Source organism: Lepisma saccharinum, chromosome 26 (genome assembly GCF_977018435.1).
Source record: "Lepisma saccharinum chromosome 26, izLepSacc3.1, whole genome shotgun sequence".
In the NCBI taxonomy this organism is placed as follows: Eukaryota; Metazoa; Arthropoda; class Insecta; order Zygentoma; family Lepismatidae; genus Lepisma; species Lepisma saccharinum.
Genome location: NC_139254.1, coordinates 54,409,012 through 54,432,072, shown reverse-complemented (window position 1 = coordinate 54,432,072; position 23,061 = coordinate 54,409,012). Strand labels below are relative to the sequence as shown.

At 37.3% G+C, this 23,061-nt stretch overlaps 1 protein-coding gene across 2 annotated transcripts in view; it reads right to left on the bottom strand.

Moving 5' to 3' along the window:
- LOC145979505 (E3 ubiquitin-protein ligase RNF169-like) overlaps positions 1-19,527 on the bottom strand; it is a 92,373-nt gene extending 72,846 nt beyond the window's left edge. For both annotated transcript variants that reach the window (XM_083112441.1, XM_083112442.1), the window contains exons 1-2: positions 19,117-19,527; positions 13,021-13,169 (exon numbers count right to left, since the gene is read on the bottom strand). In XM_083112441.1, the coding sequence (XP_082968567.1) occupies positions 13,021-13,169; positions 19,117-19,468 (501 nt within the window). In that variant the 5' untranslated portion in view covers positions 19,469-19,527. The remainder of the gene's footprint in view (positions 1-13,020; positions 13,170-19,116) is intronic.
- Positions 19,528-23,061: the final 3,534 nt, after the last annotated feature.

Sequence of the window (23,061 nt, the reverse complement as noted above, 5' to 3'; positions counted from 1 at the left end):
ATATTCAGAGCATTATGAGCCAAGTAGCAAAAATGATTGAAAATACAGGGATATAAGTAGTTGTAATAAAAGCTCTCCAACGACTGTGTTTATCTACGCACCGGATACACATGTAATAGTTTGGAACTGTGAACAGGGCAGTATATTCTGTACTGATTCATCATTAGATTGTTATAGTGGTTGTACGTGTTTTAGCCATAATGTAACAACGTGAACCTCGGATACTTCCGTTATCAGCACAAAAGTACCGCATGGCATCTGGACACAAACCTGTAGATATCAACCTTGCAAGGAGATTTGCAAATATTTGACATGTAGTTGGGCGTAAACAGCCACATGTAAGCTGTAAGTCCAATAAAATTTATTGTTGTTGATATTTTAGATGTAGGCTGAGACAAAATCCGACATTGACATTTCATTTTGAATAAGTTTTTTACCATTTCTCATATCGTTGGTTCACTTCCCTCTTCCCCTGAGATGACTACTGATCTTCTGGCTGGTAGGCTATGATGTTCGGTCTGCTGGACGCGTTTCTCGCTTCGTTTTACAGCTAATAATGTGGTTGGTAGTTTGTCATTTTTCACGAAATTTGTGTGTTCCTTCCAACCCTGCCGTGCGCTGTTTCGCCGCAGGATATGACGTCACAGGTACGATCAAATGTTGTGTTGGGTTGCCAGCATCCAGGCAGCAAAACGGTCTTTTTTGAACGGCTGTAACGTCGAATCGACGTACCAACGAGAAAAATGCTACTGGGAAAAGTTGTTTGTTTTGATGTCCTCTATACGAATCTGTGGTCCGTGGGCGCCATTAAAATGATACCCTGTATAATCCGTTACTTATTATAAATATTCAGTTTCACATTTTTTAGCAAATTTCATTCTACACACATGAACACATGAAAATTCAAAGACTAAAATGTAAAATTACAATCGGCATCAAATGTATTGGGTGCTACAAACATGTACATCTAGCCTTCAGGCTAAGGTAACAGAGGTACATTATTTCACCATAACAGATCTCCACAATATAAAAACAACAGTAAAAGTTCGTAAACCATACTCAATTTTTCATTTTCTGGCGGATTTACAGTATCGTAGAAAATTCTGCTTCTTTGCTTACATTTATAAGTACACAGCATCTGGATAAATTTTTGTTGCATATAGGAATTCTATAGGAAATGCCAACAAGACTAAGATCTATAAAATATGACTGTAGAAAACTTCTTACGTCACGTGTCGGCAACATATTTGTTAAAACACTAAAATAACACACAAACAGCACGATGAAGAACACTTTGGAGTTCTTCCAAGCTTTCGACTCCTTCCGCGTCCACTCAGTCTTCCCTCGACCAGCCCTGAAGATGACTCCGTGAAGGAGTCGAAAGCTTGGAAGGACTCCTGAGTGTTTTTCATCGTGCTGTTCGTGTGTTATTTTAGGGTTTTAACAAATCTATAAAATAATAGACGATAACCTCATCTTCACCAAACTTTCCGATAATTATGATCATATTGTCAATGTACTTTAATTAAACTAAGATTTTTTAATTATGAAATTCCCCGACATTTCCAGGTTTTCCAGTCCAAAAATGAAATTTTTCCAGACATGTTTTATCATCATGATTCTTGCTTAATTGGACCTTGTGTTTTTCAATTAAATATACAGGGTGTCATTTTAATGGCGCCCACGGACCACGGAAACGTATAGAGGACATCAAAACAAACAACATTTCTCAGTAACATTTTTCTCGTTGGTGCGTCGTTTCGGCGCTACAGTCGTTCAAAAAAGCCCGTTTTGCCGCCTGAATGCTGGCAACCACACACAACATTTGATTGCATTTGTGACGTCATATCCCATCGTGAAGCGATACGTTCCAGGGTTGCCAGGAACACACATACTCAGTGAAAAATGACATAGCTACAATCAGCCACATTATGTACCGTAACACAAAACGAGAAAACACGTTCTGTAACCTAACAGGAAGTAAACAAACGATACGAAAAATGGTAGAAAGAAAATAGAATTCAAGTGGAAGTGGTCATATCGAATTTTGTCTCAGCTTACATGTCAAATATTTGCAAATCTAGTTACCAAGTTGGCATCTACAATTTAGTCTATCCACTTCGTCCTTCTGATACTAGTTGTCTGTGACACACTGAACAGATGACAAAATAGAAATGAAAGAACTCAAAATTCCAAACGTAAGGAACAGATAATATAATGTATATTCAGAGCATTATGAGCCAAGTAGCAAAAATGATTGAAAATACAGGGATATAAGTAGTTGTAATAAAAGCTCTCCAACGACTGTGTTTATCTACGCACCGGATACACATGTAATAGTTTGGAACTGTGAACAGGGCAGTATATTCTGTACTGATTCATCATTAGATTGTTATAGTGGTTGTACGTGTTTTAGCCATAATGTAACAACGTGAACCTCGGATACTTCCGTTATCAGCACAAAAGTACCGCATGGCATCTGGACACAAACCTGTAGATATCAACCTTGCAAGGAGATTTGCAAATATTTGACATGTAGTTGGGCGTAAACAGCCACATGTAAGCTGTAAGTCCAATAAAATTTATTGTTGTTGATATTTTAGATGTAGGCTGAGACAAAATCCGACATTGACATTTCATTTTGAATAAGTTTTTTACCATTTCTCATATCGTTGGTTCACTTCCCTCTTCCCCTGAGATGACTACTGATCTTCTGGCTGGTAGGCTATGATGTTCGGTCTGCTGGACGCGTTTCTCGCTTCGTTTTACAGCTAATAATGTGGTTGGTAGTTTGTCATTTTTCACGAAATTTGTGTGTTCCTTCCAACCCTGCCGTGCGCTGTTTCGCCGCAGGATATGACGTCACAGGTACGATCAAATGTTGTGTTGGGTTGCCAGCATCCAGGCAGCAAAACGGTCTTTTTTGAACGGCTGTAACGTCGAATCGACGTACCAACGAGAAAAATGCTACTGGGAAAAGTTGTTTGTTTTGATGTCCTCTATACGAATCTGTGGTCCGTGGGCGCCATTAAAATGATACCCTGTATAATCCGTTACTTATTATAAATATTCAGTTTCACATTTTTTAGCAAATTTCATTCTACACACATGAACACATGAAAATTCAAAGACTAAAATGTAAAATTACAATCGGCATCAAATGTATTGGGTGCTACAAACATGTACATCTAGCCTTCAGGCTAAGGTAACAGAGGTACATTATTTCACCATAACAGATCTCCACAATATAAAAACAACAGTAAAAGTTCGTAAACCATACTCAATTTTTCATTTTCTGGCGGATTTACAGTATCGTAGAAAATTCTGCTTCTTTGCTTACATTTATAAGTACACAGCATCTGGATAAATTTTTGTTGCATATAGGAATTCTATAGGAAATGCCAACAAGACTAAGATCTATAAAATATGACTGTAGAAAACTTCTTACGTCACGTGTCGGCAACATATTTGTTAAAACACTAAAATAACACACAAACAGCACGATGAAGAACACTTTGGAGTTCTTCCAAGCTTTCGACTCCTTCCGCGTCCACTCAGTCTTCCCTCGACCAGCCCTGAAGATGACTCCGTGAAGGAGTCGAAAGCTTGGAAGGACTCCTGAGTGTTTTTCATCGTGCTGTTCGTGTGTTATTTTAGGGTTTTAACAAATCTATAAAATAATAGACGATAACCTCATCTTCACCAAACTTTCCGATAATTATGATCATATTGTCAATGTACTTTAATTAAACTAAGATTTTTTAATTATGAAATTCCCCGACATTTCCAGGTTTTCCAGTCCAAAAATGAAATTTTTCCAGACATGTTTTATCATCATGATTCTTGCTTAATTGGACCTTGTGTTTTTCAATTAAATATACAGGGTGTCATTTTAATGGCGCCCACGGACCACGGAAACGTATAGAGGACATCAAAACAAACAACATTTCTCAGTAACATTTTTCTCGTTGGTGCGTCGTTTCGGCGCTACAGTCGTTCAAAAAAGCCCGTTTTGCCGCCTGAATGCTGGCAACCACACACAACATTTGATTGCATTTGTGACGTCATATCCCATCGTGAAGCGATACGTTCCAGGGTTGCCAGGAACACACATACTCAGTGAAAAATGACATAGCTACAATCAGCCACATTATGTACCGTAACACAAAACGAGAAAACACGTTCTGTAACCTAACAGGAAGTAAACAAACGATACGAAAAATGGTAGAAAGAAAATAGAATTCAAGTGGAAGTGGTCATATCGAATTTTGTCTCAGCTTACATGTCAAATATTTGCAAATCTAGTTACCAAGTTGGCATCTACAATTTAGTCTATCCACTTCGTCCTTCTGATACTAGTTGTCTGTGACACACTGAACAGATGACAAAATAGAAATGAAAGAACTCAAAATTCCAAACGTAAGGAACAGATAATATAATGTATATTCAGAGCATTATGAGCCAAGTAGCAAAAATGATTGAAAATACAGGGATATAAGTAGTTGTAATAAAAGCTCTCCAACGACTGTGTTTATCTACGCACCGGATACACATGTAATAGTTTGGAACTGTGAACAGGGCAGTATATTCTGTACTGATTCATCATTAGATTGTTATAGTGGTTGTACGTGTTTTAGCCATAATGTAACAACGTGAACCTCGGATACTTCCGTTATCAGCACAAAAGTACCGCATGGCATCTGGACACAAACCTGTAGATATCAACCTTGCAAGGAGATTTGCAAATATTTGACATGTAGTTGGGCGTAAACAGCCACATGTAAGCTGTAAGTCCAATAAAATTTATTGTTGTTGATATTTTAGATGTAGGCTGAGACAAAATCCGACATTGACATTTCATTTTGAATAAGTTTTTTACCATTTCTCATATCGTTGGTTCACTTCCCTCTTCCCCTGAGATGACTACTGATCTTCTGGCTGGTAGGCTATGATGTTCGGTCTGCTGGACGCGTTTCTCGCTTCGTTTTACAGCTAATAATGTGGTTGGTAGTTTGTCATTTTTCACGAAATTTGTGTGTTCCTTCCAACCCTGCCGTGCGCTGTTTCGCCGCAGGATATGACGTCACAGGTACGATCAAATGTTGTGTTGGGTTGCCAGCATCCAGGCAGCAAAACGGTCTTTTTTGAACGGCTGTAACGTCGAATCGACGTACCAACGAGAAAAATGCTACTGGGAAAAGTTGTTTGTTTTGATGTCCTCTATACGAATCTGTGGTCCGTGGGCGCCATTAAAATGATACCCTGTATAATCCGTTACTTATTATAAATATTCAGTTTCACATTTTTTAGCAAATTTCATTCTACACACATGAACACATGAAAATTCAAAGACTAAAATGTAAAATTACAATCGGCATCAAATGTATTGGGTGCTACAAACATGTACATCTAGCCTTCAGGCTAAGGTAACAGAGGTACATTATTTCACCATAACAGATCTCCACAATATAAAAACAACAGTAAAAGTTCGTAAACCATACTCAATTTTTCATTTTCTGGCGGATTTACAGTATCGTAGAAAATTCTGCTTCTTTGCTTACATTTATAAGTACACAGCATCTGGATAAATTTTTGTTGCATATAGGAATTCTATAGGAAATGCCAACAAGACTAAGATCTATAAAATATGACTGTAGAAAACTTCTTACGTCACGTGTCGGCAACATATTTGTTAAAACACTAAAATAACACACAAACAGCACGATGAAGAACACTTTGGAGTTCTTCCAAGCTTTCGACTCCTTCCGCGTCCACTCAGTCTTCCCTCGACCAGCCCTGAAGATGACTCCGTGAAGGAGTCGAAAGCTTGGAAGGACTCCTGAGTGTTTTTCATCGTGCTGTTCGTGTGTTATTTTAGGGTTTTAACAAATCTATAAAATAATAGACGATAACCTCATCTTCACCAAACTTTCCGATAATTATGATCATATTGTCAATGTACTTTAATTATCAATCAGATATCTGGACTGCAAGTTATACTTAGATATTCTTTCTAATATTATAAAAGTGAAAATTTATTACAGAAATTCAAAGGAACCATGATTTTGCACAAGACTGAGAATCATAAGAACGAAAGAAACAAGTTTCTAAACTGACTCTTTTTTGGGAGTGGAATCACAAGATCCGAATCCAGAAGTGGGAGTGGCCTCCTTGTTCATTTTTCAACTTTTTCTCGTGTAAAATCCTAAATGTAGGTAAATTCCAGATGATCTGCAAAATTCCCTGACATTTCCCCGTTTTCCAGACATGTAGCAACCCTGCTGAATATACTACTACTGGATCAATGTGGGAGTACAGTACAGTGAATGCAACATGGTGTGATTACTAGGGCAAAGGACTTTATGTTATAACATATTTTTTATTTGGCATCGGAACGAATACTGGTGTGAGATCTTTAAGTCTCTATGAAAACCAGCTGAAATAGACAAACTTGATAAGGCATATTTTGACATTTTTCCAATTTTGCGTTTTTACAACATTTCTTCAATGCTCTCGTAATAACACATTGAATATTTTCATAATTGTCTTCCATATAAATCGGTTATTTTATAATTTATTCTCCATAGCTTTAGTGCAACGGATAGTTTATATAATTGATAGCAAGGTAAGGAAATTACGGAAGAAGAATTAAAACCAGGTGCAGTCTTTTCTTACCAACTAATACAGAACAATAATAACCCTAATTTTTTTAACCTGCCGACAATTGATAAGCGTGTGAACCGGACAGGAAATAAACAACTTTCAATTGTTCTAATTTCTTTACCTTTTTTCACTGCTCACAACAGTCAGTCAAAAGTAAAAATAACATTTGGTACATTACAGCCCCATCTCTATCAGCAATTTGTTTTTTTTTTTAATCCTTAAAATCACCTTAAAAGTGTTGTTTGGGTATTGATTGCTGTCACAAGATATGTATATTGTTGAACAGAAATAACATTGAGTGTAACATGTTCTGACAAAAATTTTGTAGTCTGATTTTCAGATTCTATATAGTTAAGATCTGCCTTAAAAAGTTGTGTTTGTGTATTGATTGCCGAGATTTACCAGAGCTGTAGCCAATTATGCTTTAGTTTCCACAAAGGTGTAAATCTGACATAATAGTAAATGAAACAGGATAATTTCAGTAAACCTCACAATATTTTCAATATTTTCCAACTACATTCCTTGGGTTAAAGGAATTCTGACTTCATTTAATATCACACCCTAGTCGTTCTTCCCTGGAAGATACTGACTTCCCACATAATGAGAAATTCGAAAGTACTGATGTGCATTTTTTTTGGCTATACTGGGAATATGTCTGCATTTTTCTGACATATTTTCATTTTTTAATTACAGTCACCTACATATTTTACAGTTTTATAGGACATACAGTCCTGGTCCCTAGTGATTACACGCAATCTCAAGGAAGATGCATTCCTCTGCATGGCAAATATCAAATTATGTAGTACCGATTGTTTGAAAACATAATGAAATTCATGATTCTGCATATTTTGTCATCAGCTATGCAAGGAAAAGTACAATAAAGCAGACAACCATTACATAGGTATATTCTGAATTTGGACCACATTCTCAGTGTGATTCATATCTTATACCAGGGCGCAAAAGTTTTGGGCTGGCGACTAAAATTTTGTTGTTTCAAATGTGTGTCAAACACGCCTCAAAAGTTCACCTCTTGACAGAAACGGCAGAAGTTATAGAAGAAATTCTAAAACTGAGTGATATAAACACTATTAGGTGGTTAGCCAGCAGAGAACGTGCAATAAGAGCTCTCTTGCAATCATGGAAAGCTGTTGTGACTCATCTTGAACAGGTGGCCCATAGAAAAGACAATGATGGCGCTAAAGCTAAGGATTTGCTGAAAAGTTTGAAGCAATTTAAATTTGTTAAGCTTCTGTACTTCCTTTTGGATTTCTACGGGAAATTGAACCCTTTAAGCGTGGCATTACAAAATAAGAATCTTTTGATTTCATCTCTGAAAATAAGAATTGAACACTGTATTTCAGTTTTGGCTGACCTGGAATCTAATGTTGGACCAAGCGAACAAGATTTCTTGGACCATGTATCCATTTCAGGGAAGATCAGGGATGTGCAAGAGTTTCAGTGTGTTAGAGGAAACTTAATTAACAGTGCGAAGGTGGAAACTAAATTAACAATGCGAAGGTGTATATCACAGAAACATTGCCGTCTATATCAACAGATGCGATTGCATCTCTGCATGTTTTCGACACCTTGGGTTGGCCTCCCAAAGAAAATATTCTTCAGTTTGGGAAGAAATAAAGAAGCTCTACATATACTTGAACCCGAGCCTTTATAATGAGAAAATGGATGTTCTGTCAGCAGAGTGGACAGAATACAAACTTTTGTTTCCTTCTCCAGCTTTGAATCAGACGCTGGAGAAGATCCACAGTGCCGATCCACAGTGCGGAGTGTTCAGCAGAATTCTCCAATTTGCTCCAGATTTTGACATTTTGTGCTGTTCTACCAATGAGCACAGCCTCATGTCAGGGAGGTTTCAGCTGTCACAACAGACTCAAGACTAGTTACAGGAACTCTCTGAAGAATGAGACACTGGATGATTTGCTCAGAGTTTTCGTAAATGGACCCCCCCCCCATCCTCCCTGTCAGAGTTTGACCCAGCAGCTGCGATTGATACGTGGTACTTCAGTGCAGAACGACAGCGCTACACAAACATTAATTCCTAACTTTTTAATAATTGCTCATATTTTCATTATTTATCAATATAAAATAGTGGCGACCAAAGATTTTAGTCCGGCGACTGATTTCAAACTTGAAATTTCATGCCCTGTCTTATACCAAGATATTATGATACCTAAGTTCTCACAAAATTAATAATCTACATTAGAGTACTGAATGGGACCACTTTCACTCGATCATACTCATTAGAGTCTCCCACCCTCGAGTGTATAGAATCAATCATTTCAATGTGACAATAATCGTAGAAATACATGTGTAAAAATCTGCCTTGGTAGTTTCAGCCCACAATCATCTAGTCATTTTCATATGTCGTTATGCATTGGCAAGATAGACAGAACTACATTTCAGCATGGAGCTGATGACTTTGTTCACTTAAGTTTCAATTTCAATGCATCTTGCACTTCATGATCCATATTTGAGGGCCAACAACAAGAGACAAATTATGGTTATACGTTCGTGTACTACAGAGCTTTGAGTGTACAGATTGTTCTGCCTGTTCGAGCGTTATTTGCTCGAGCAAAAAGTACTTAATGCAGCACTAATATACAGGGTGGTGCAAAAGTCAGTTTACCCAAAAAGCACATTGATAATAGTATTACGATAGTAATGTATGTGCTAAGTAATATTTTTAGGTATACGGTTGGTAATATTGTCATGTGACACTGGAAACAGTGCACTCATTATTCTCTTGTCGACAGTTGAGTCTCTGGCTTGTAGTAGTGTGCTTGTTTGTTGTTTGAGGTTGATTTCCATAGAAGAATGGAGTTTTGTGAGATGTTTTAAATCATCATGAAGCAGATCCACATTTCTTGAAGTCTGTTTTATGGACAGATGAGGCCCAGTTCAAACTGAACGGCCTTGTGAATCATCATAATTGTGTCTACTGGTCTGATACAAATCCACATGCAATTATGGAAAAGGAATGAATATGCCTGGAGTGATTGTTTGGGGGGGGGGGGGGGCATTTCTGAGTTTGGTGTAATGCGACCTTTTTCTTTTATGCACGTGTTACTGCGGAATCTTATCTCGAGATGCTACAGAATGTTGTGTTAATTGAACTTGAAAACAACCCCACTTATTCAGATCACTGTTTTGTATTGCAGCAAGATGGAGCTCTTCCACATTATGGAAGTGATATTAGATTTTTTTTAGATGACACATTTGAAGAGTGGATAGGACGTTGTGGTACCATTGACACTGCGTGTTCTTGTGTTTTGATACCATGCAATTTTGCTTAGTGGGGAAATGTTAAGGATATGGTATACTCATCATCACCGGCAGATTTGGATGCACTGAAAGACTCAATTATCAATGCGTTTCATGTCATCAACAATGATACAAGTTTACTGCAACATATTTGCAATTCTGTTGTTGATCATTACAAACAATATATCGCAAACAATGGAGGACACTTTGAACAAAACCACTGAAACTGGAAATTTGTCTATAAACTTGAATTTGTGTATGGGTAAACTGGCTTTTGCATCACCCAGTACATTAATTCATCCAGGTCCATTTTTGTATCCTGAGCAAATACCAGGCAGTTTTATGAATTCAACTTAACCCAACTTTATGTAAGCACAACAGTTACATTCCCATGAACATTTCTTGCTGTATTGAAGGAACTCCCTCTGCATATATGGCACGTTACTTCTGGATATGGTTCTGAACTTTTGAAAGCAAATGTCACTCATCTTCAGGGACTGAAGTGAAAGCTTCACCTTTGCTTCACTTTTGGTTAATTGTGAAGATGAGGATGAGTGATATGATGAAATTGATGAAGGGACTACTCAAATAGAACACCCATGCCCAAGCCAGGATTCGAACCTGGGACACATGGCACCGTAGAATGTTAACCAGTCTGCCATGGAGGTCGGCATTTATTCATAGAGGTTTTCCACCTAAACATGCCATGACTCCCACGAAAAGTATCCATGCTTTTCAATATTTAGAGACTTGCAATATCTCATGTTAGAATCTAATACTTTACACACAAACTCCAACACAAATTGCGGCAGTGCGAGTGATACGTACAGAGTGTACAACAGTGTGCTCGAGCGTAGTGCACATATAGAATGCTGCCCAAAATCAAACCATTCTGAGAAGGGTACTTCACAATTCTTTCCAATGCAAAATGCTCGTATTGCGAGATTATCAAGCAATGTAAGAGGAGTGGTTATGCCGTCTGCGAGAAAGGCATCTCTTGTGTGCTGCACAAACAAGTTAAGGCCAGGAGAGGACTGATTCCAGAGGGCTCATCCACGACCAGCACCAGCCGGACCCGGAGATCATTTGGAAGGTGAAGGCCCTAGTTTTCAGACCGAATCAAGCAAGAGAGCCATTGCAGCGACAACTGTAAACACCATTACTGTAAACACCATTGTAACCTGGGATTTGAACCTGCAAAAGCAGGATAAACGCCGAGTTCATAAGCTGCTGCCCCAGCATATTGCAGAATATGCCATGAACAGCCGAAAGCTGTATGAAAACCACCTGGATGGTAAAAAATATATGTTTACTTTCACGTTAGATGAGGGATATGTGTATCTACATGACTGCAACAAACCCTGGGTAATATTAGACACACATATTTTTGGTAAATAAAAAAGCAAATTTTCAGTATAGAAACAGTCAATTTAGAGTTCAAAACCGATAAATAAAATGAAATTTCGATGTTATAGCAGTGAAAAGCGGTATATCAAATGACATTCTGGTTATAAAAATGTGAATATAATCCTAATCTTGATTTAAAAACTGCACTGTTACGCAAAATAAACATATCCCTTCTAATAGCACATTAAATCATTACCAGAATATTAAGTTTATTCCTGTATAAAGGGGTCTATTTTTGCTTCTCAAATATTTACAGCAGAATTAATCAATTTTCAGTGAATTGCATAACTCGCAGGATACTTTGACTTCAGGAAGTGTCACGTCAGTATATATACGGTAAATTTTGTGTTAAAGAGTCTATTTCCAATGTTGCAGTTCATTTCGCATCATTTCGTGACAAAACAGGGTAGGAAAATGCACCTCACACCTTTCAGAAACATGGAAAATTAACATTAGAATGTGTTATTTCACATTTTGTGTTTTCGTCAAAAACGAAATATGCATGCCTCCAGCAATATATTACAAACCAAGGGGTGAAAAAGGGTTTGCAAGTTGGTATCAGGAGACGAAGGAAAGTTACCCCAAGGATTTCATGGTCATCGCAGGATACAGCTACAATGGCAAGTTACCCATTCGCTGGGTAGCTAAAGATGTGAAAGTCAACTGTGTCTATTATCAGACTCACGTCCTGACCCCGAAGTTTTGCACAAAAATCCCATCTCTCTATGTGCCGATTCCGTTACGGTTTGGCTGCATCAGGATGAGGCTTCAAGTCATACATCTGCTTCAACCTGTCAATTCTTGGAGGATATGGAGAGAAAAACGGAAATACATTCCATCCCTGTTAAATCACCTAATGCATCATCAATGGCTTTCTATGCATTTGCGTTAATGAAGGGCTCTTGGGCACAGATGAGCATGACGTTGACGGTCTCTGGAAAGCCTGCCAGGAGGAGTGGAATAAATTGGATATCACTGTACTTTGAAATAGCTTGTTGCAGTGGAAACTGCAATCCAGAGCTTGTGTTCATGGCCACCACATCGAAAATCACCGCTGGTGAAGGCATGGTTTTTCATCAGCTACAGCTATTTGAATTTGTTACCATAGTCGCAATCTGTGTATGTTTGTGTGTATGTGTGTGTGTGTGTGTGTGTATATATATATATATATATATATATATATATATTAGGGATGGGCCGATATGAAATTTTGGCCGATACCGATACAGTACCGATATAAAATTTACCGATACCGATAACCGATATTCTACCGATCCGATATAAAATTAGTAATGGTCCTTGAAGACCCTGAAATTTTCATTGATCTCCGTAATAAATGTGTGTTTTGAGCTGATTGCAATGCAAAAGAAGTTTAATATTTAGACATTTACTTTTTCAGAAAGTAGGGCATGCACATTATCCATAAAAATTACAACAAAATGGCAGAATTTTGCACTAAATTATAAGATATTTATCGATATATCGGATCGGCAAAATAATCGGTAATTTTACCGATAAACCGATACACCTATATCGGCCGATACCAATAGAGTAACAATTAATCGGTCCCATCCCTAATATATATATATATATATATATAGTGCATTTGTACATACTCAAACATCTTCTGAAGTAGATTTCTATCTATCAATTACTGAATATAATTCTCACCTGCAGCTGTCGTATAAGATCTTCACTGGCTCGCATTTCTGCTGCACGTTGCCTATTAACTTCATCTTCATATTGTTGTATCTGCTTCTGATATTCCAGCCTGATTTCTCCTGGATTACTTATTTGAAGAGGTGCTGGTTGTTGCAGAACTGAAAACATATTTTAAAATATATAAATACATGAATATTGAGTGTCCAAAAATACAGACAAAACAGACTTCGTACATTCTTGAAAAGAAAATGTATTAACTTGAATAATTAGCGAGTGTTTGATATATCTCTAAATAGACCCATTCCATGTCAAATGAAAAAGGTCTTCAACTTTCAACTTTTTTGGGTATGGATAAAATAAAACATTAGTAGAAACGTAAATGTGATAGTAGGAAAATTTTCGTGTGTGAAACATGGAGTTTTGCTGTAGTGTGTTGGCAACAATGAAGTTTGAACTGATTCCACCTAACAATAAAAAATAATTCAATGTGCCCTGAGAATATATTGAGTTGTGTTTCAATTAGATGCTGCACCCCATCACTGGGCACAAGTGGTTCGTGATTTTCTTGACCAACATTTCAATCGTCGTTGGTGTGGCCGTGGGGGACCAATTGCTTGGCCTCCCAACTCCTCAGATTTAACCCCTCTCACCCCAGAGATGTTACACCAGACCTGGAATGAATTGAATCACCGTTATGAGTTGTGCAGAGTTTGCAATGGAAGCCATGTGGAAAACTGAAAATTGTACCAAACTGTTAGTAGTGTAAAAAATAAAAACTCCCACCTTTCAGACTTTTGTATACAATATTTCAAGTAATTACATTTGACCAAAAAAATCCACATCCATTTTACTTTATCCATACCCAAATGGATCATCCGCTATTTTTTAAATTACAGGGGTGCAAAATGTGCGATTTTGGCCATTTTTTTAATATCTTGTTAACTTTACATTGCAATATTTCGGCAATCAGGGCACCTATAGAAGTGATTCAGGCGACGTTCAAAAGGTCTTCAAGGGGTCTTTCGCACGAGATATTATATGCCTACATCAGGGCAAAAATGCAACTGAAAGTAGTGTAAAGAAAATGTTGGTAGCCACTTTTTAAAAAAAGATCTTTTAATTTTTTTGGAAAAATTGTATGTCATATATACATTAATTGTAATGCCTGTAATTATTGTAATCAATAAGTGTAGAAATTTTAAAAATGGGATGCCAATGGGATCCACAGTTATGGTAGGTTAGGTAATGCATGATAACATATTTTGATTACTACAGTTCAAAGGTAAAAAAGTATAACAAAAATGAAACAATATAACTTACATGAAATTTAGAAATTTCGTATTTCCGCGTTGCACAATTTAATAGTAAAATCCTATTAATTTTGAAGATGCGTCTTCATTCACTAAGGGTACGGCACCTGGAGCGGAGATGGTACCGCGTCACTGCTTTGTTTGTTCCCGGGCAGGGATCTTTTAACGGGAACAAACAAAGCAGTGACGTGGTACAATCTCCACTCCAGATGCCATACCCTTAGTGAATGAAGACGCATCTTCAAAATTAATAGGATTTCACTATTCAGGGTGGCCACTCTAGAACCATGATAAAATTCAAGTATATTTCCCAGTTTTCAAGGTGAACTTTCCAAAAATTCAATGGTACAAGTAAATGTTTTCTCTATTTCAACCTTACGTTTTACCACCTCCTCACCACCCAGACACACACATTAACAATATAAAGGGTCTGTGCGATTCCAAAATATCCAAAATTCTAATTCAATTCAATTGAACAATATATATGAATTTAAGGTGCATAATTTACATTTGCCATTTTGAATACTGAGACTAGAAATACAACACATCTACAAACAAGTCACAAATTTTACGGGATATAGTCATCTACGAAAAATTGTTAATTGTTTAACAATTCCAAATTTAATCAACTTCAAGATATCATAAATTGCCATAATCTTCCGTCTGTCTGCAAAGCACACTAACAAAGCAAATGGATTGAGAGAAAAAATATGTATAACATGAATGGGATTTGGATTAATAAAAGTTGTAATTTTTCACGTCTACGGAGAAAAATTTAATCAGAATTCACGCATAATACCCGAAGCAAATACTTCATGTCCAATTCCTGGAATTCAAAGAATTCCTGGTAAGTAGCCACCCTGCTATTAAATTGTGCAACGTGGAAATACAAAGTTTCTAAGTTTCACATAATTAATTTTAAATCATGTTTACCGCATCCATCATGAATGAAACAATATTGTTTGAATTAAGGCACATGAAGCTAATATTCACATTTCCAGTTTTTAAAAATACAGGGGTATTTTAAAGTCCGGTGTCATAGGCAACTCCGTTATTAGTGCACACAGCGAAAAATGGAAAGAGGGGAAAATTAATGGAAATATGTGTGTTTCAACCTAAAGTGCTGATATAAAAAATATGAACATGTGACGAGCATCCCCCCCTATACCACTAGAAACAAATAAACATGTACAAATGAGAATCCGGCTACAGTACATGCTTCACAGTGTGCATGTTACAATTAAATTTTCTTGTTTACTTTGTCTGTAATTATTGTCATGAATTCTTAATTTACACAGTACTGTATGGTATTACAATGACATACAATATTCCGGGCCAAGCATGTGGCATTTTTGGCTACCAATTAAGCTTGTATCTGTGTACAGCCTGAATGACACATGTTGAAAATTAAAGCACTTTACATTGAGGCACACTTATTTCCAGCAACTTTCTCCTTTTTCATTTTTTCCACTTCACTAATAATGAAGTTGCCTATATGCTACAGTATTATGCCTTACATAACCTATTCCAACCTAAATTTACCATAACTCTGGATCCCATTTTTAAAATTTGTACACTTGAGTAATAGTGTATGCATGACATTCAATTTTTAAAAAAAATTAAGACAGATTTTTGAGAAACTGGCTACCAACATTTTCTTTCCACCACCTTCAATTCTTTTTTTTTTTAAACCTTGACAGTCATGTAATGTCTCGTGTGAAAGAGCCCCTTCAAGACATTTCGAACGTTATCTGAATCAGTTCTATAGGTGCCCTGATTGCCCAAATATTGCAATTTACGGTTAACAAAATGTTCAAAAAAATTGTCAAAATCGCACATTTTGCTCCCCTGTAATTTCGAATGACTGCTAGCAAACAAATATACACATAGGCATATAAGAAAGGTAAAAATACATCTGTGATGTTAGCAGCCAATTGAAATCGGAAGTGAGCGACATGAACACAATGCTAAAGCTTGGAAGTGTAGGGTTGCTAGCAGAGTTGAAAAAAGGTTACTCCAGCCAAGAAAAGCGAAAATTATGCGAACAAAATTTTCTCACATAGTTTATCGGTTAATACAAAGTTCAATGATGAAAAAGAAAATCAATGGTATTACGAAGATGTATAGAGGTACGGATAAAAATGAAATTATAAGGGGCTAATAATTCTCCAGAAAACATGCAGCAAGTAAACATTAAGCCTCTTGGTACTACTTTACTATACCTGAGACACCTATCAATGATTTATTTCGCAATTTCTTACATTGCTAACGTACTATTCTGCATTGGGGAACATTTCTTTAGGTGAAATAATGAATTTCTAACGAAAATAATGTCTATTTCTCACATTAACGAGTACTTACTGTTGTTCCTTATTTCCCACATACCATCCACGGGTAGCCCCAAAAACCATTGACATTAGCCCAAAAATTCACGATAGCCCCACAAACCATCACGGGGACGAGGTATGCCTACTAGGTTAGGTTAGGCCTGTTAGGTTAGTTTCCATTAGCACTCCTTTCGTTCAATTTAGCATATACGGACAATACGAGAGCGTATTGTGCTCTCATGCAGGAAGCAAATGGCGGCAGCAGAAATAGCGCTTCGGAAATAGATTTCCGACGAAAACCACATGCATTGGCATTAAAATGGATCAAAACTACATTCCCGAACATCAACAACGCTACAGAAAATGATTTGCGTAAGTACTTTCTCCTGTAAATTTGAAGAAATCCGTCTCCGGTATAGTAAAGTGTTACCAGCCTCTTTAGTATGTGTTAAGATACATAAATAGAAATCTAAACATATAAAAAATGTGTGTGTACCATGATTCGTTCAGAAATAAATAGTCTGAGCTTGGGCAGATAAATTACTCAAATTTGTCGTGAGGCATAACAGAAAAAATTGCCCATATCTTATCTGCCGAGCACGTCTGTTGTTTATTTAGTAACTTTTTACATTCGTACTTACCTATTGTGCATTGCGAAACATTCTTTTAGGTGTAATTTTGCTTCTTTCACAAAAATAACTTCAATTTATGAGATTAGCAGTTATTATTGTTCTTCCTTTTTCCGCTTCAGTAATACACAATATGGCCCCGCAGCTTGACTTGCGTAGTGGATATGCAGTGTTTCTGACCTCACTAACCAAAAAAATGCCCCACACACCATTCACGCATAGCCCCAACAAGCATTCAAGGTAAGGTTACTTTAGGTTCAGTTAGGCAAACAGTTAAAATTTGGTGTGTGTTATAACAGAAAATACGCCACACACCATTCACGAATAGCCCCAAAGATCATTCCCGCATAGCCCCACAAAACATTCACGGTAAGGTTTGGTTCGGCATACATAGTTAAAAAAAAAAAAAAAAAAAAAGGACGTCATTTTCTTGGAAAACAACGGCGTGGTTGGAAACAGTGACAGGAGATTACGTCATGAAATGTGTGCAACATCCGGTTCATTTAGAGAAAGTAAATGTAAGCAATGGCAATTGGGCGTCTGAGAGATATTTCTCTTCAAAAATACATGCATTCCCCGTCAAAGTGATTCAATGATGAAAGAAAACACCCTCCACGAATCTTCAAAATGCTACAGAAACTCATTTCGGTAAGTAGTTTCTTCTGTAAAAATGAAGAAATCCGTCCGGCGGATAGGATACTGTTACCCAGAAAAATAAAGATCAGTAATTATTATTATTACGGAAAGCAGTTAACCACCTCACCTACATACTATAGAAATTCCGGTAAAGGTTCCGATTGTTTTATGATTTCTCCTAGCACAAAGACTAATTATCGTAGAATTTTGGAAATCATTGTCACACGAAATTTGAACTTTCCTTAAAGTAATGAGCACTGTTTGTGTTTGGACTCTAAAAAAGTTATTTATGTTGAAAACAAACTTGAAAATTACCTTACGCACTTCTCATGGACAAGATATTCTCCATCGACAAGAGACAGTAAATATCGTAGCAGCGTGGGAATGAATGTAGAAGTAAATGGGAACCTTAGTAGAATGCATTTATGGACTTTATTTTAATGCTAAGGGAACCAAACCTAAGCTGCTAACCTAACCACGAAAGCACATATTGAACAAAACCTTAGATAATCACTAAAACTTCGCAGCATGTGTTAACAAACGTACATCGAAATCGAACCATGTAAAAATTGCATTTGCAGCATGATGAAATCGCAATAAAACAAAAGGAACTTGGGTCAAAGAAACATCTTACATGGCAAGGGATGTTTTTCATAAAATATATCCTACACAGTAATGAATCATGAGATCTGGTGAAAATAGCACAAAGCTACATTCACCACCTGGTGAAAGCAGTCACTCTAATAATATTTTGAGAAATGTACATATCACATGATTTATGTAGAACACAATGGAACCGAAAATGTTCAGCAGTAAGGAGACAAGGATTTTAAAGTTAAAGCTGAATTGGTACCTACTTGATAAACTTAAGCTATACTATCTGTGTGTACACCAGCACAAAAAATTGTGCATATAATGTCTTGCCTTGTTTTTGTTTTTTTCAGAAAAAAAAGAAACCTTCATGTATTCTGAATTTGGTTTTAATATCCGGAAAGCAAAAGTAAATGAGAAACCCAATTTATTAATTGCCTTATTATAAATGTCAGCCTATATATCAGGATATACACGCACACATCTATCTGTCAAAGGATGCCTGAACTCCAGCTTAAAACAAGTTTATAAAATCTAGAAAAAAGCATATATAATAATCAAAGGTTAAATTTTACATTGCAGTCGAGATTCATTTTGGTTTTCCCCACTTACGTTCTTCTAATCCGTCATCATCACCATCTAGCTTTGCCTTCACCTCTTCTGGAAATTTCTTCTGTATAAACTCCCACAGCCTGTCATTTACTAGCTTCTGACTTCTTGTAGCTCTACGCAACCAGCTGCCAATTCGAGTTCTACACATAGGACATGTTAAACTGTTCTTTTCCACAGTTCCTTCAAAACAATGTAGACATAATCCATGTCTGCAAGGTAAAGTCACTGGTTCTATAAAAATACTTCTGCACACTGGGCACAAAACATCAATTAAATTAAGTTTTGAGAAATTTGTAGGTAACTTATTTGATTTGTTTGAAATCGCTGCCATTTTAGCGCGTAAATGGTCCATATATCTAACCCGCCAAACCTGACAAAAATCATCGTTCGTTCGAGCCACGAAATGAACGCCTCGAGCTACCCACAGGTGGCTCTGTTTACTACAGCCAACAGACAGTTGAAGAATGATATTACGTAAAGAAAATATAAACAAATGCCTTTCAATGAATCCCAAATTCGAATTTTAAAAGTGTGTATAGGCATAATTGTAATAGAAACATATCTGGATCGATAGGAGAGAAGGAAATATGGCAATGTATATTATCGATCCGTGTAAGGAGCAATTAGAATTCAAACAGTTGTAAAAGGTGTGAAACTTACTAGCATCGAACAAAGTTAAAAATTACTAATAAAGATTAATCAATTAATTTCCCCTTGAACTATATTAAAACCTTCCTTTTTACAAGGGAAGGGGAGGAAGCGGAGGAAGATGAAGGATACTTGCTTGATCAAGTAGCATCGACTGCGCCAGAAAAAAGTGATGGAGGAGGCATCACATAGAATGACGGGAATATTTTCGTCGGGGGGGGGGGGGACACTATCAAAATGTAATAGTCAAATTCCGTGATAAGAATAAAATGAAAGGTATAGATAATGGTGAATAATATTTTTATTTGAAAATGTGGCGTTCATATATCCATGATCGTCGGGAGAGGGGGCAAACTAGTCCGTCGACCACTCCAGGATTATCATTGTTCATTTCATGCTACAAAAAACAGAAACTTTCAGTGGCGGATCCAGAGTAGGTCACGCGCTCCTCAAATACTCGAGCAAATTATACTCATAATATGTAATTTACAAAGTTAATTTAAAAAATCTTATTAATTATGTGTACACTTTTGAAAAGTGGTGCACCCCGTATATCGTTAAAAATTGCTGAGTGCCGAACATCATTTGAAGTTGGTGCCCCCTGTGCATTGTTGAGTTGAATTTGTTGCCCCCCATACACCACTGGAAGCTGGTGTCCCCGAACATCGTTGAAAATTGGTGCCCACGTGCATCGTTGAAAGTTGGTGCCCCCGTATGCCGTTGAACGTTTGGTGCCTCTGATCAGTTTGAAAGCAGCGGCGGCTCTAAGGAGAGAGCCGCCGTGCCATGGCTCTAAACTCAGAAAATGAAATAGCACTTGCTTTGCCAAAATATAGTTAATATTAATACATTTACGAACGAGGAGATTCGAATCTCGTAAGCGTTCCAGCTTACGGCCGCCTCAATTCCTGCGCCGCATCCCCAGCTGTTCTCTCACTTGCTCTGGGCCAGCATAGTCTGGCCTAAGCGCAGAGGCATGAAAAAGTCTCCGCAGTTAACGAGCGAGGAGGTGGTAGCCCATGAGACAACCAGCCGTGCCCCTTTTCGGCTGACACGACGCGAGAGCTTTCGCATTGTGTTGACATAGTTGCAAACTTCACAGAGAAGTGACTAATCCTGACCGATTTGTAATACTCGTTGCAGAAGTAATTCGCGAGAAAGATACTTTCCTGCATACTTGGCAAGAACGAACGTAATATCTTCCCCAAATTTATATAACCATTTAGATAGTTGCATCTAAAGAGCCATCCAGACTTTTTTGTTATCGATTTCTTCCTTAAGAAAAGATATATCCCTTGCTCTCACGCACACAGACACTCATGTGTTGCAACTGACGTTGACAACATTGAAGACATTTACTGTAAGTACAAAAGAATTGCCTAAATATCAAAGGGAATTCACATCACCAGGGGATTTTTTACTTTAATATTCGTAAAAAATCACACGGAAAATCTTTCAGTATAAGAATTTCACTTGGAGATATAATTCAATTTCTTGCATTGAATTCTAACGATTGTAGATCTACAGTTCATTTAGCAGTTAATCATATTTCAGTTGTTAGTAACACCGATTGATGATGTACCGTCTGCCGTGCTGGGGTTGCAAATTATAAACAAAGAAAGGCGAGAATACCGATCGACTCGGTGTCTCTAATTGTCCAGTGTTTTTCTTTTTACTGAAGTGAAAGTGTCCGATGGTGTGTGGAAGGAAGGGTAGTTAGTAAAGATGAGTCAGATTAGAGCACTATTACATACACCGTTTTCCAAGGAACTATACGATATTAAATTAAAAGTTAAACAACTTGGCTGTTCCACGCCAGATTTAAACATCAATTCTATTTAAAAATATCAAAAAAATGGTAAAGGTGACAGGCGTCGAAATTTTAATAGTCGCATTTATTTCTTAGAAACTCTGGCCTACCTCCGCACAGCATGCTTCGACGCCAGGGATTGCGGGTTCGAATCTCGGCCTGGGCATCGGTGTTCTTTGTGAGTGTTCACTGATCCTTATCTTCGCGATTAGCCAATAGTAGTACAAATGCGAAGTAAAATAAACCAATCTTAGGAACTCTGAATTTTTGTCTGCAATTTTAGTAAACAAAGTTCCATTAAAATTACCTCTTTCATTATATTTCTATGATATATGCTAGCGAAAATTTTTCGATTTCTTGATCACGTTGGCACTACCCATCAAACTAGCTGCCAGGCGCCACTGTTTGAAAGTATTAGCAAATTCCTGTCCATTACTCTTCCTTTGTCAATCCAACTACAGAGCAAGCAAATGGATTTAACGCAATCATCAAACTTGGTTCAGCTTGTTTACTCATCTCTATTGGATATAAGAAAGAACAGTGCTCAACAGTTTGATAAAGTCTTTCAGGAAAGTAAAGCACTTGCTGAAGAGCTGAATGTTGATATAAAAATCTCAAGAATTGCACAGAATCAAAGACATAGGTCAAATATTCCCTCAAAGAATGTCATCGATTATTTCAGATGTGTTGTGTTCATCCCTTTTCTGGATTATTTAATATCTGAATTTGATTATAGATTTCAAAGAAACCAGATTGATGTCTTAAACACTCTACAGAAAGTAATCCCAAAATTCATTGTTGAAGAAGATGACCCAGGTAAAGATATAATTGAGGCAGCTAAATTTTATGAAGATGATGTGCAGTCTATTTTAGAATTAGAAAGGGAACTCACGTTATGGAGACAATTCTGGTTATTGGAAAAATCTACCCCAGATAATCAAGCAGAGGCGTACAAATTTTCTTCCTTGTATCCCAACATTAGAGTGCGCGTCAAATTTCCTGCATATGGCCTTGAACGGCTGAATAGCACCAGCGGATCACAGACGTGCGGCGTTGCCTAGTTCTGTGACAAGGCGTTTCGCTCAACCACGCTGTCTCTTTTCCGTGTGAGATTTCGACATGGCACCGCTGCAGTGCGCTGCTATTGGCTATCGCCATATGCAGGAGATTTGACGAGCACTTTAGTAGTTTGCTTCACCTGTTGTGTGCGATTTCAGTCACAACGGCTGCAGCTGAGCGTTCATTCTCCTATCTGCGAAAAATCAAGACCTACCTTAGATCTACAATGGGTAATGAACGATTGGATGGTTTGGTTCTCCTATACATCCATAAAGACAAATACCAAGTGAAACCAGAGGAGGTTATTGACATATTTGCAAGGAAACATTCACGAAAACTACAGCTACAGTATTTGTAGGGTGAGTTAAAAGTCTTTAGTAAGTTCCAATTATTTGACGATTGAAAAGTTAAACTGGTGTCCAAATTAC